General features: G+C 47.1%; 1 protein-coding gene across 2 annotated transcripts in view; it reads left to right on the forward strand.

Annotated features, from left to right (window-relative positions):
• Positions 1-14,855, forward strand: part of NPAS2 (neuronal PAS domain protein 2) — a 199,286-nt gene that overhangs the window by 174,154 nt on the left and 10,277 nt on the right. For both annotated transcript variants that reach the window (XM_070798303.1, XM_070798304.1), the window contains exons 16-19: positions 2,886-3,032; positions 8,973-9,164; positions 10,469-10,644; positions 11,513-11,605. In XM_070798303.1, the coding sequence (XP_070654404.1) occupies positions 2,886-3,032; positions 8,973-9,164; positions 10,469-10,644; positions 11,513-11,605 (608 nt within the window). The remainder of the gene's footprint in view (positions 1-2,885; positions 3,033-8,972; positions 9,165-10,468; positions 10,645-11,512; positions 11,606-14,855) is intronic.

Genomic DNA, 14,855 nt, shown 5'->3' on the forward strand with positions numbered 1-14,855 from the left:
CATTGATCTCCCCCGCATCTCTCTCCCAATCCTGTCGACAATCTTGCTTCATCCCTCGGCCACTTTTCTGTGTTCCTCTCATTTTTCATGACTCCTGATTGGCCACAATATTTTAGAGAAGGTCTGAGTTAGGACAAATGTCATAGAAAGACTCTACAAGGATTTAAAAGCTCTGAGTCCAGCACTATAAATACCACATTTAAAAAATAAATAAATAAATAAAGGACCAGGGCTTTGCAGAGTAATTCCTGTTTTGTTTCAACAACAGTCAATGAGTTACTATTTGGGTCAGTCAGGGAGTGAGTGTGAAGGAGGCAAGGATACTTGTAACAGGGCCCTTGCTTTTGAACTCAAAGTTGAAGGGAGAGATGCTCATATGAACAGAGAAGCCACCACGCAGTGTGTGTTTTTACAGAACCAGTAAAAAAAAAAAAAAAAAAAAAAGGTATATCTGCCTTTGGAACTCCAAGAACAGTTGAGCTGACTGGTCAGACCTCAGATTTCAATTCTTTGATGGGATATTGAATTTTGCCCCCTCCCTGGCCACAAGGGGGTCCTGGGGGAGAGAGGGAGGGTGCCCCTGGCCATACTCTTGCCAAAATGTAGAGTCTGTCTTGCTGCCAGTCTGGCACCACTGATGAATATCTTTTCAGAACATATGCCTGTCCCATTAACAGCGGCCTCGTCTGTTTTCCTGGAATAAGAAAGACACACGCTAGCATGGGCCCCTTGCTAGAGTTAGACTTAAGTAAGGATATAAAACCAACACAGCCAGAATTGACTAACATGATCTCTATTCATCCTCATTAGGAAAAAAAAGAATTATTTTTTTATTCTTCAAATTCCCAAGGCACATTTGGTAGGAAGTAACTTCTTTTATCCACAGGCCTTTGAAATGAGAATTCCTTCAACTTGTGGGTCTTCCATAGGAAAGAATGTCTTTGTTTTATAATAAGTCATGGTGTGATGAAGGTCCTTTTGGAATTCTAATTTTTTGTATATTGAACCTCATTTTAATTAACGCTAACAGTTTTTAGTCTCTTAGGCGTATTATACTTAATAGCTGTATTCTTTAAGAGGTTCTTGCATAATGTTGTCCTTTCATGTCAGACAGTTTTTCTCATGCCTACTCATGTGAAAAATGCGATTCTGCAGTTTTCTCTTTCCCCTCACTGATGTTATCACTAAAAGGGGAAATATAAAATAAAATCCAAACTCTAGGAAATTGGCTATCTGGGTAAGTGATGGTTTTGCTTCATGGTTTCCAGCGTGTCTCTAAGTTGGGATAAAACTCTTTATCAAAAAGGCCATGATCTAGAATATACCAAGACTGGAGACTGTTATACAGAGTGAAGTAATTCAGAAAGAGAAAAGCAAATATTGCATGTTAACGTAATTCTATGGAATCCAGAAGAACGGTACAGTGAACCTGTTTGCAGGGATGCAGTGGAGACACGGATGTAGCGAATGGGCTTGTGGACACAGCAGGACAAGAGAGTGGGACGAATTGAAAGTGTAGGCTGGAAATATACACACTAGCATATGTAAACTAGACAGCCAGTGGGAATTTGCTGTGTGACGCAGGGAGCTCAACCCGGCGCCCGTGACAAACTAGAGGGGTGGGATGGGGTAGCCAGTGGGAGGGAGGTTCAGGGCAGGAGGGAACATGTGTGTACCTATGGTGATTCATGCTGATGTACGGCAGAAACCAACACACCATTGTAAAGCAATTATCCTCCAATTAAAAGTAAATAAGCTTTAAAGAAAGAATATAACAAGAGATTCATGTTTGGGGGTTCCTGGAATGCCTTAGGAAAATCAGAATAATACTGGAAGTAATTAACACTCATGAAATTTGATGCTGGGCCCTCACCGATGACTGCCTCCAGCCCCCTCTGTTTCCCTTGGGAGCCAAGGGGCCGTCCACAGCATCCTCTCTGGACACGGTGTCATAGCCTGCACAGTCTCCAGACTTTAGGGAACCCAGCACAGGAGCTTTTGTCTTCTGTTACCTTAACTGAATACCTGATAGAACTTTTCTTTTCTTTTTTTTTTTTTTTTGAATTTTATTTTATTTTTAAACTTTACATAATTGTATTAGTTTTGCCAAACTTTTCTTTCTCGATCGAATTCTTTTTCAAAATCCTAGCTTGGTGTTTTGATCAGTGAGGTTTCTGAGTGAGATTTTTGTGATACCGTTGGTATAGAGCAGATATTTTTAAACAAATGTTTAGCAGCAGATTTTTTTTACCAATATTTTTTACTGAAGTGCAGTTGATTTACAATGTGTTAATTTCTGATATGCAACAAAGCAATTCACTTATATGTGCGTTCATGCTAAGTCGCTTCAGTTGTGTTCAACTCTTTGCAGTCCTATGGACTGTAGCCTGCCAGGCTCCTCTGTCCATGGAATTCTCCAGGCAAGAATACTGGAACAGGTTGCCATTTCCTAGTCCAGGGGATCTTCACAACCCAGGGATCAAACCTGCGTCTCTTATGTCTCCTGCATTGGCAGGCGGGTTCTTTACCACTAGTGCCACCTGGGAACCCCATATATGTATGTGTATATTCACATTCCAGATGAATCCCAAAGCTGGCCCTCCCAGATTAGAGTGCAATGAATTAGACCTGCAGGTCCCCATGGGCCTGAGAAAAGCTAACAGGGGAGTCCCTGGGCCACCCCCACCCTTATCCAGAACCCCTGCTCATGGGCAAGCTCCCCAGCAGTGGGTCACTCATTGCAGCAGTGGCTCAGGGGTGCTGCAAAGGGAGGGGAAGGCCCTGAAAGTGAAAGTGCACAGGGCCACTCAGAGCAACAGCAATATCCGTCTGCATGGCTGAAATAGCACTCTCACTGGGTTCTGTGTCTTGACCCCACCTTCAAGTTTTCAGCACAGCTCAGCATGTTCCAGACCATCAAAGACCAGCTGGAGCAGCGGACACGAATCCTGCAAGCCAACATCCGGTGGCAGCAGGAAGAACTCCACAAGATCCAGGAGCAGCTCTGCCTGGTTCAGGACTCCAACGTCCAGGTGATGCCCCTTACCGGGCCAGCGGTCCCCTGGGCTCTGTGCTCCCCACCGCTGTGTGATGCATCCTAATCCACCCTTTTAGGGCAGCCAAGACTCCCTCCAAGGCTCACTAGGCTGCCTTACTGTGCCCTGCCTCCTGGACAAACTGAAACCTCTACCAGTGAACTGCAAGTAATGAACCCCACCTCCACCATCCCCGGCTCCAGGCCAAACATAAAATTCACATGACAGCCTTTTCACTCACCTCTCACTCTGTTGGACACACATTTCCTGTGTCGCCTGCATTTTGTTTTATGTGTTTGGTGGTTAGTCACCCTGCACAGACACCAGCCTCTCTCCCATGGAATTTTAAACTCCCCAGCACCTGTGTAACTGCTTTCCGAGCACCCCCCAGGCTGCTGACAAAGAGATGGTCTGCTATTTGCTCTCATCCAAAGCATGAATGCAGGGAGACACGAATCTGTGCCCATTGCCCCCTGCAGAGGGGCGGCCCGGGAGCCAGAGACTGGAGGTCAGCACCCTGGCACCCCCAGGCCACCCCCATTGCAGCATGGCAATTGGGGTGTCCTCTGAAAGCAGCTGCTTTTAATAGGACCCCACCCCACCCCAGCCCCAGATGTCACTTCTTTGAATCCTATCGAGAGATTCCTTTATGGAGGGAAAATCTTTATATATTGGATCTCTTTCAATGTTAAATTATTTTTACCAAGTTTCATTTAAATCAGTCCAGGACTGTTTTTCTTCCAAAGCACATTCTTTGAGCCCAGCCTTTGATTGTAAATGTAGCCAACCTTGGAGTCTGCCCTGAGTGAGGTAAGCCTTGGCACCCACCTAAGGGGGAACAGATGGAAGCAGAAGAGACCCCTGAGGGAAATGGCTAGGGTGCTGACCCTGCCGTCCACTCCACCCCCCACACCCCCACCATCCACGCAACCTCTCCTGTGGACATAAGAACACCTTGAACTGAGATGAACACAGGATAGTACAAAGGTGCTGAGCAGCCTGGAGACTCCTAGAGCCAGCCATCCTGCCTCCCTGGGTCCCTACAGATGTTCCTGGTGGGCTTTACATATGCTCTAAACCTGGGGCTGCCCTCTCTGCCCGTCCTGGCCCCTCCGGTCCCCTATGGCAGAGGAGCCGGTGAGGTGCACCTGCTCGGTGCCTCTGGACCGGCCACCACGCCCACAACCCTTCGCCCCGCCCACAGCCCTGTGCTCCGCCTATAACCCTTCGCCCCGCCCACAGCCCTGTGCTCTGCCTATAACCCTTCGCCCCGCCCACAGCCCTGTGCTCTGCCTATAACCCTTCGCCCCGCCCACAGCCCTGTGCTCCCTCAACCTCCTGAGTGACATCCCCGAGTTGCCAAGGGACAATACTGCAACATTTATGTGACGACACAAGGGGTCATCAAAGTGCCTTGATCTTGATCCTCATCAATCCAGGGTCCGGTGACTAGAATTCCTGACGCTAATGACTTGAATGGAATTTTTACATTACCAGGAAGGGGGCACTAAGCCAGAAACTGCTATAAGCAAGGTGGGCGGATGAAGATCCGCCTCAGAGCCCAAGCTGAACTCTGAGGTGACAGAGACACAAGGCTATCTCTTTTGCTCTCTGGTATGAAGCATTATTATTTTTCTTCCTCCTGACAGTGCATTTTGTTGACCCCCCAAGGTCTAGCACCTGATCTTTGTGAGCTATGACGTGGGCACCAGGGCTCCACGTGTTATTCCGCTGGTTTCTTCCCTTGACCTTATCTCTGCAGTGGAATTTTCCAATGAGCTTGGAAATCCACAGTCAAACCAGAGAACGAGTCCTCAAAGAGTCTTTTTTCATGTATTTTTACACATTTAAGGATTTAAAGAGATACTTTCCGAAATGTTCAGCCAAAATGCGATGTTTAAAAAAAACAATAATAAGTGAGTCAAGCATAAAAGATAAGCAAGTAAAAATTACTCCAATCCTCCCAAAAAAATGTGGGAGGATAGATTAAATAAGAGCAAAAGGTGGATAATTGCTGAAGCCTAGCATTGATATATGAGGTTTCATTATACAGTATCTATTTTCTGTACTTCTGAAATGTCCTGTAATAATAAGTCTTTGTAAAGCTAAGCATATAAGAACAATGAAAACCACATGTGAGCAGTAGGATTCGTTTGGTGGAAAATTAAAGTTTGTGTGTTTTTTTTTTTTTCTCAGATGACTGCCCACTTGAATTAGGGAAAATTTTCCTCTGGCTTTCTATAAAACTGACTCCAGAGTACTGTTAAGAAGTCATCTTCTTAAGCCATACAATTCTCCTTTACTGTCACTAAAGCAGGGGCGTGGACATGCACAGTAGCACATCCTACCCCTTCCCCACTCCCCCCAGGTTCATTATTCCCATCTTCAGTGGACTTTTTCCTACCTATCCCATTGGCTTGGAGCTTCATTGAGACTATGTGGGCCTGAGATGCTTGCTAAGTATATTTTTTTTTCCAGAAAAGATTGGGTTATGAGGGAGACATTTTCAGGGTGTGGTGTTTGCACCTAGATGGGATCATGAAGGGCGCTACATAGAGAGCTGTTCAGCTGAAAAGCTGTCACCCCTGCATCCTTGGGAGGTCACTTCTTAATTTATTTTTGAGAGCACTTGTGCCCTCTACTGGCAACGCCAAGAAAGAAGAACACCTGTGGCAATGGCAGATGTGTTCTCTGATTGGTTCTTTCATCCGTCTTTCTATCCGTCCATCCTTCCACCTTCCTTCCATCCCTCTGTCCACACATCTATCCGTTCATCCACCATCTGTCCCCCCATCCATCCACACACCACCCACCCACCCCTCCACTCTTCCATCCATTCATCTATCTCGCAGACACCCAGTATGTTCCAGGCAATTGGTTAGGTGCTGTGGGGACACAGGAATAAATAGAATAAGGTTTCTGCCCTCAGAGAACATACATCAATGGGACAGAGTAGCAGACCCAGCAGTCTCTGCCTTTATACAAGCATAAACAGTCTCCCTTCTTTGAGCAAACCTTGATCTATTTGTTTGTTCATTTATTTATTCTATTCATTCACTTCTGAGTTTTTTTTTCTTTTCTTTTTTTGAGCTGTGTCTTCATCACTGTGCTCAGGCCACTCTCCAGTTGCAGTGCACAGGCTTCTCACTGTGGCGGCTGCTCTTGCTGCAGAGCATGGGCCCTCGGGTGCCAGGGCTCAGTAGCTGTGGTGCATGGGCTTAGTTGCCCCATGGCATGTGGGATCTTCCCTGACCAGGGATCAAACCTGTGTTCCCTGCATTGCCAGGCAGATTCTTACTCACTGGACCACCAAGGAGGTCCTCAGATAGTTTTTATATGCCTCAAGAGGCAAAGGAGCAAAAGGAACTTCTTTTTTATTTTAAATATTGTTATTCTCTAACATTTATTGAGCACCTAGGATTATGCCTCAACATAAGTCCCATTAAATCTTTTATGAGGTATATTGTGTTAATGTTACTGTTTTATTAATGAGGAAACTAACAGTCAATTTGAAGTTTTTGAAAATTGCCCAAGTTCATACCAGTAGTATGTGGGGGGGTTGGAATTTGAACTGAAGTCTGTCGGATTTAAGCTAGATGATACTTCCTATCATAAATAAAGGTTGCATTTGTCTGAACTTTAATCAGAAGGTAAATTGTATCCCACCAGAAAAAATATTTGTTATTTAGTTTGAATACTGGGTTTTTGCTGAAATGTAAATTACCTTGTGTGCTATGAATAAGCCAGCTTGCTGAGGTTGTGTAAAGCACTAATTCTGAACATTCGGGTATTGGATCTGAGAGGATGGAGACCCAGAAAATTCTTCTTAAATTCTAAAGTGACAAAGAGCCTTCAGTCAAAATTGCAGGTTTTTCTGGTGGGTTGGGGCAGGAAGGAAAGTGGGAAGACCTGCCTGGTGGTATGGCTGGAAGGGCATTAGATGGTCATCTTGCTCAGGGCTTGACACACCCTATGGAGGAGATGCTGGAACTAACTGATTAAGCACCTGCCTGGCGTGATTCCAAAACAACTCTGTCACTCAGCATGTGTCAGCATGTCAGTTCCATACTGGGTGTGAGGTTATGCCACCCTGAATGCAGGTATTCGGGGTAAAATTCCAGACGATCAGGGGGGAGAGTCTTTCAGCCCTCAGAGCTAAGGATCTAAAGTGGAGTGGGATACTGCTTGTCAAGAATCTGATACAGATAATGGAAGTGAAAGTGTTGGTTGCTCAGTCATGTCCGACTCTATGTGACCCCATGGACTATAGCCCTCCAGGCTCCTCTGTTCATGGGATTCTCCAGGCCAGAATACTGGAGTGGGTTGCCATGCCCTCCTCCAGGGGATCTTCCCGAGCCAGGGACTGAACCCAGGTCTCCTGCATTCCAGGCAGATTCTTTACCATCTGGGCCACCAGGGAAGCCCACGATACAGATAATACCAGTTTTTAATGCTCAAGAGGAACTTTTTTTAAAAAGAGCTAGTCACAGGTCTTAAGTTTAAAGTATGATAGAAATTACTAAAGTTCTCTTTCTTAAACCTTTACAGTCAATCCACAGATTACATTTTATTTACAAATCTACTGATGTGGCCAAAAATATCAGTGCTTTTACTTGTGTTCACATTCAATTAATTTATAAACTTAACAAATGGTAAATAACATTCATTATGAAAACCATTAATTTACAAATTTAATATAGCTTAACCTTTCAGATATTTTGTGTTCTTGGCTAGGCGGACTTATAAACCTAAGAAGTAAAATGTTTCTGGGCCCTTAAGGAATTCTCTTTTAAAAAAATTTATTTCTGTATTATTTCTGGCTTTTCTGGGGCTTTGTTGCTTCAAGCAGTCTTTCCCTAGTTGTGGCAAATGGGGGCTTCTCTTTGTTGGGGTGTGCAGGCTCCTCATTGCAGGGGCTTCTCTTGTGGAACACAGGCTGTAGGTGCATGGGTTTCAGTAGGTGTGGCTTTTAGCCTCAGTAATTGAGGCTACGAGCTTAGTTACACAATAAGGCAAGTGGCATCTTCCCAGACCAGGGATCGAACCTGTGTCCTCTGCATTAGCAGGCAGATTCTTTACCACTGGGCCAACAGGGAAGTCCTTAAGGAATTGTTATTGGATATACCAAATTTATAAACAAAGTAGACCAAGGTTCTTATAACCTTTTAAACACTCTTTATGAACTGGATCAAATTCTCTTAAACCTTTGCCACTAAAACTACCAGGCTGATATAGCTGTGCTTATTGAATGTCTGAGACATATTAAATAGCACATAGAGATTAGTGTGGTGATTGTAAAACTTTTTCTTAAACATCATTTTAAAGTTCATGGACTTGATGTTATGTCATCCTTTGGACTTACCTGCCATCCTGGAAATGCAGAGGCACCTAGTTAACCAGGGCAGGACTGCCCTCTCAGCTGGGAGCTGGACAGATGATACAAACCATAGGATGGGTACAGATGATGGTCACTGGTCAGAGATTCAAGCCCGGACATAGGTCCTACTGCCAGGACGACGTGCCCCCCACCACTAGTCAACCAACCCTGTGCCACCGTGATTGTGCTACTCCTTCCATTCACAAGACATTTCTCCTTCTAATAAGAAAGTGACAAACCAGTACAGACTAAAAGAGCATGTCAAGTGGCATACCTGGGTCTCAGCATCTTTCACCCTGTCAGACCCCCGTCACTAGACCGGAGCCTTCTTGCAGGCCAGGTCGGCACCCTGCCACTGGCTGCCCCTCTCTGGCTCATGCGCTCTGCTGGTGGCCTCCCAGGTGCTCAGTGTCTCCACGTCTAGTGGGTGAACCTTCCCAGGCAGGTCAGCCTGAGTAAGAAAGCTGCCATTATGCCGGGGATAGGCAGGCCATACAAAGAAGTTGAGGGCCCGTGAGGACAGTGATCACAGCCTTACGGCATTTCTGTTGTGCTTCCAGATGTTTCTGCAGCAGCCAGATGGATCCCTGAGCTTCAGCAGTGCCCAGCGGCCGGAGACTCAGCAGCAGCTCCAGCAGAGGTCCGGCCCAGGTCCCCAGCTTGTGGCCAGCCCGCAGCTTCCAGGGCAGATAGCCTCTGCCCAGGTCACAAACCAGCACCTGCTAAGAGAATCGAGTGTGATATCGACCCAGGTAAATGTGCTCATCTCCAGGCTCAGTCCCTGTCACCAGCAGATGGTCTTCACGAACCAGAAATCTACTTCTCCTATGACCAGAGCTGGATAATCATGATGCGGTTTTTCTTGTCTTTGTCACTTTGAAGTCCTAAGTTCTACTGGTTCCCTTCTGTGTTTTATCAATATATTAAAGTGCTTTAAAGGTATCATGCAGCTGGAATGTTCAGCTCTGATTCTGAGCTTGGCTAGAGGTAGAAATGGCCGTCTCTGCCGTGCATGCTGAAAGCCACACATCCCCACATGTGGGGACACACACATGTTCTTGTGTCCGTCATCGCCCCTGGCTTCAGGCTTCCCAGGCGGTGCTAGTGGTAAGGAACCCACCTGCCAGTACAGGAGATACGAGACATAGGTTTGATCCCTGAGTCAGGAAGATCCCCTGGAGGAGGAAATGGCAACCCACTCTAGTATTCTTGCCTGGGAAATCCCATGGACAGAGGAACCTGGCAGGCTACAGTCCATAGGGTCACACAGATTGGACACGACTGAAGCGACTTAGCATGCACACACACGTGTGAGAACAGTTATCCACTTCTGTTTACCATCCCTTTCTGCAGAGTCACCATGCTCCTCCTGGTGCCCAAGATTCCCTCTCAAGCCCTGCCCTCCCAGTCATTACCACTTACTACCAGTGACCTTGCAGTCTGACAGGGTCACCCATCACTCAGTGGCACTTGAACCCAATGGATTCAAGAAGTTCTGAGCCCCTGCTTCCAGACCATCACAGTTTGGAAGGCTGGATACAGCTTTTCCTGAAGCCTCTTTTATTTATACACATAATCATGAATTTGGGCTTCCCTGGTGGCTCAGCAATAAAGAATCCACCTGCCAATACAGGAGACATGGGTTTGATCCCTGGGTCAGGAAGATTCCCTGGAGAAGGGAATGGCAACCCACTGCAGCATTCTTGCCTGGGAAATCCCAGGCAAGAGGAGGAGGAGCTTGGGGGGCTCCTACAGTCCATGGGGTTGCAAAGAGTCACACAGGACTTAGGAACAAAATAACAAAACAATCATGGATTCAGTAACGGCTTGCCTGCTCCAAGCCTGGCACTGTCCTTTAAATCCCAAAGGGTTTAAAGAATTCTTGAGATGCTTGCAGTCCAACAGGAAAGCCAGTCATAACACCAAAACATCGTAATGATGGTCAGTGGGTCCTAAATGTTCGGAAAGGCCTAAGCGGATACAGAAAGAGGTTCTGGGGAGGTGACACCTGAGTTGAGCTGAAGGTTTACCTTTCTTGTTTCGATGGTTGCTCCAGGGTCCAAAGCCGTTGAGAAGCTCACAGATGATTCAGGGGAGCAGCCTGACACCCCAGTTTAGCAGCACCACCACTGCGCTCCCGTTGGCTCTGAGCCTGACCACGCCAGCTTCCGCCTCCCAGGAGGCCCCCCAGGGCCAACCCAGCCCGGACTTCAGCCATGACCGGCAGCTCAGGTATAGACTCTGTCCTTGGAAAGATACCCAAGACAGTTTTACACTGTTCATCTCCGCTCTCTGCTGAAGATGGAGGCAGAGTTTAGACAAACAGACTCTAAATCCTCTGCAGTTTTTTTAATTGAACTTTTTATTTTGTATTGGAGTCCCTGGTCGCTCAGCCAGTGAAGAATCTGCCTGCCAATACAGGAGACCCAGTTTCGATCCCTGGAGAAGGCAATGGCAACCCACTCCAGTATTCTTGCCTGGAGAATTCCATAGACAGAGGAGCCTGGCAGGCTATAGCCCATGGGGTCACAAAGAATCAGACACGACTGAGCAGCTAACACTTTCACTTTTTTCATAAAGCAGATTAACAGTGTTGTGATAGTTTCAGGTGGACAGCGAAGGGACTCAGCCATACATATACATGTGTCCATTCTCCCCCAGACTCCCTGCCCATCCAGGCTGTCACATAACACTGAGCAGAGTTCCCTGTGCTGTACAGTAAGTTCTTGTTGGTTATCTATCCTAAATATAGCCATGTGTACATGTCTATCCCCAATTCCCCAACTATCCCCTCATCCTTCCCCCTGGCAATCGTAAGTTTGTTCTCTAAGTCTGTGAGTCTGTTTCCCTTTTGTGAAATGACTCATTTGTTAATCAACTCTGCAGTTGACCTCAGCTCATGAAGTGACAGGACAGGGCTAGGGTCTCGATGGCCAGAGGAAGAGACCTCCTGCAGCAAGGATCCTCCAGAACAGAGCAGCTGGGATTCTGTGGGGCCAGCCAGAAAGAGTCCAGTGAGGCTCGGCAGGTGCGGATTGGCCGGCGGGTCCACAGCTTGGGTACTGATCAGTTTCTCATTTCTGTCCTCCTCGGCTCTAAGGCTACTGCTGAGCCAGCCCATCCAGCCCATGATGCCCGGATCCTGTGACGCGAGGCAGCCCTCAGAGGTCGGGAGGACTGGACGGCAAGTCAAGTAGGTGGCCCAGGTTGGGGAGGGGTGGGGCATGGAGCCACACTGAGTGGTCTCAGGCTGCAGGGTTTCATCTGCCTGGACCAGCCACACACCTGCGAGTCGGGCACTGCAGGGCGGATCCACATGCGCCCACACCTTTCTAAAGGACTCCTCCCCTCAGCTGTTCTTCCTCCATTTCCTGTGTCAAGAGAGAAAACTTCACGTCAGCATTCCAGGCTGAGAACAAGACCTGAAGGAAATAATTCGTTACGTGCCAAGTTCATCGCCATCTTCCCATCTGTGCATGTCTAAGGGGTAACATCCCGGGTCAACGGAGTCTTACAGAGCCTTGTCCCCCTTCCCCAGGGCTCCTGTGCAGCTCCGGCTGGCCGCCCGATGCTGGCAGATTCCCCCACACGAGCTTGTTGCTCTCTGGTTCCGAGGATGGGCCCTGAACTAGGACCCTGTGCAGACGTGGGGCCCTCCTGCCCTCCCAAACATGGAGCCTTCTCTCTCTCCTCGCCCCGGGCTCTTTGCTTGCCACCCCCAGTACCCGGGCAGCTGTGCTGAGCCAATTTCATTACGAGGGACAGAGGTTTACTGGAGCCAGAGGAGTGAATCCTTGAAAAGCCACTGGAAAATAGTTCCAAGCCCTTTGAAATAAAGCAGACACCGTGGTCATATAAACACTGGTTTCATTTGCGTCAGAAGTTCACGGGAACAGGGCTAGCTAATGAGGCCTGCTGTGCCCAGACGCAGGGGCCTTCCATTCATGCCCTGGGGGCTACCTGCCTGGAGTCCTTCCTGTGTCCTCCTCCAGTAGTAATAGGCACAGTGATGATTACTGAGCATTTCTGAAGACTGGGGCCCATACCTATATCCATGAAAACCCTATGATGGTGGGGGTGGTGGCATCGGGGGTGGCAGGAGCTGTACACTGCAAGGAAACTGCCTTTAAACTCTTGGATGCTCTCTGTTGCCTGGAGGGGTGTGCGGGATGCTGGTTTTGGTTTTGGACTGTTCTTTCTAAATGATCCAGATAAGTGGAAACACTTATTGTGACATCACTTTCCAGAGATGTTTCAAATGCAGGAAACTAGGCAAAAACAGAAATTCTTTCCTCTGAAACATCTAAACTGTCATTTTCGGTCAACCCAGTAATTTATACCGTCCACATCTCCCCGTCCATCTCCTCCAGACATGACCTAACACTCCGTCTTCTGGGGCAGGTCAGAGTCTGCCTCCCACACGCATAGGCCCCTGAAATTTTGGAATCCCCAGTGCCTGTTACCATAAAACGACCCATGTAGAGATAGAACACTTCTAAAAATATAAATGGACTTCTCCATAGTATCTTTTTTAAAAAAGACTTTTTGCATGTAGACCGTTTTTAACATCTGTATTGAATGTGTTAGAGTATTGTTTCTGTATTGTGTTTTGGTTTTCTGACTAGGAGGCATGTGGGGTCTTAGCCCCCTGACCAGCAATGAAACCCGCACCTCCTCCCTTGGAAGGTGAAGTCTTAACCACTGGACCACCAGGGAAGTCCCTGTATAGTATCTTTAAATATCTATTTCTGGGCTTCCGTGGCGGCTCAGATGCTAAAGAATCTGCCTGCAATGCAGGAGACCTGGGTTTGATCCCTGGGTCAGGAAGATCCCCTGGAGAAGGGAATGGCTTACCCACTCCAATTTTCTTGCCTGAAGAATCCCATGGACAGAGGAGTCTAGTGGGCTATGGTCCATGGGGTCGCAAAGAGTCTGACGCGACTGAGTGGCTAACACTTTCGATTTCTTTGCTGGTCTGGACTCCTCCAGAGTTCTCCCAAATGGCATTCCCCTTGTTACTTGGCCATTATCATCAAGTACTCTTTCTTTTAGGAAAAAATGTATATTCTATATAACATAAAATTTCCCATTTTAGCTATATTTAAGCGTACAATGCAATAGCACAAGTACATCCCCGTTTTTGTGCAACCATCACCACCGTCCATCTCCAGCACTGTTTCATCCTCTCAAATTGAAGCTGTGTCCCCATTAAACCCCAACTTCCTATTTGCTCTGCCCCCAGCCTTCTGCTTTTTGTCTCTTATCAATTGTCTTCTCTAGGTGTCTCATCTAAGTGGACTCGTACAGTATTCATATTTTGTGATGGGCTTATTTCACTCAGTGTGATGTCTTTGAGGCTCGCCCATGGTGTGACCTACATGAGAATCTCCTTGCTTTCTAAAGCTGAATGATGCTCCACTGTCTGTATACATGGCTCCTTGTTTATCTATCATCTATCAATGAATGTGGGGTTACTTCCAGTTTTTCGCTATTGTAAATAATGCTTCTACAACCATGGATGTTCAAATAACTGTTTCCGTCCCCTACTTTCACTTCTCTGGGGCACATACCCAAAAGTAGAATTGCTGAATCACACGGTAACCTAAGTTTAACTTTTTGAGGAAACTTCACACTGTTTTGCACAGCAGTTACACCATTTTACCCTCCCACCAACAGGGCACAAGAGCTCCAATTTCTCCGCATCCTCAACAATACTTGTTATGTACAACTTTTTTTCGTTAACTTGTAATGAAATGATACCTCATTTTGATTTTTTCTTCTGTGACTGTGCTGGGTCTTTCTCGCTGCATAACCTTTCTTTAGTTTTGGTGAGCAGTGGAGACTCTGTCGCAGTGCCAGGGCCTCTCATTGTGGTGGCTGCTCTTGTGGCAGAGCACGGGCACGAGGCTCACAGACTCAACGGGAGCATGCGGGCTCACGGGCACGAGGGCTCAGCGTTAGCACCAAACGGGCTCCAGAGTTGTGGTGCTCTGGAGTGCTTTCAGTTCAGTTCAGTCCCTCAGTCGTGTCGGACTCTTTGAGACCCCACGGTCTGCAGCACACCAGGCCTCCCTGTCCATCACCAATTCCTGGAGCTTACTCAAGCTCATGTCCATCGAGTCGGTGATGCCATCCAACCATTGCATCCTCTGACACCCCCTTCTCCTCCTGCCTTCAATCTTTCCCAGCATCAGGGTCTTTTCCAGTGAGTCAGCTCTTCACATCAGGTGGCCAAAGTATTGGAGCTTCAGCTTCAGCATCAGTCCTTACAATGAATAATCAGGGTTGATTTCCTTTAGGATGGACTGGTTGGATCTCCTTGCAGTCCAAGGGACTCTGAAGGGTCTTCTCCAACACCACAGTTCAAAAGCATCAATTTTTCGGCCCTCAGTTTCTTTATGGTCCAACTCTCACATCCATACATGATCACTGGAAAAACCATA

This window comes from Bos indicus, chromosome 11, assembly GCF_029378745.1.
Source record: "Bos indicus isolate NIAB-ARS_2022 breed Sahiwal x Tharparkar chromosome 11, NIAB-ARS_B.indTharparkar_mat_pri_1.0, whole genome shotgun sequence".
NCBI lineage: Eukaryota > Metazoa > Chordata > Mammalia > Artiodactyla > Bovidae > Bos > Bos indicus.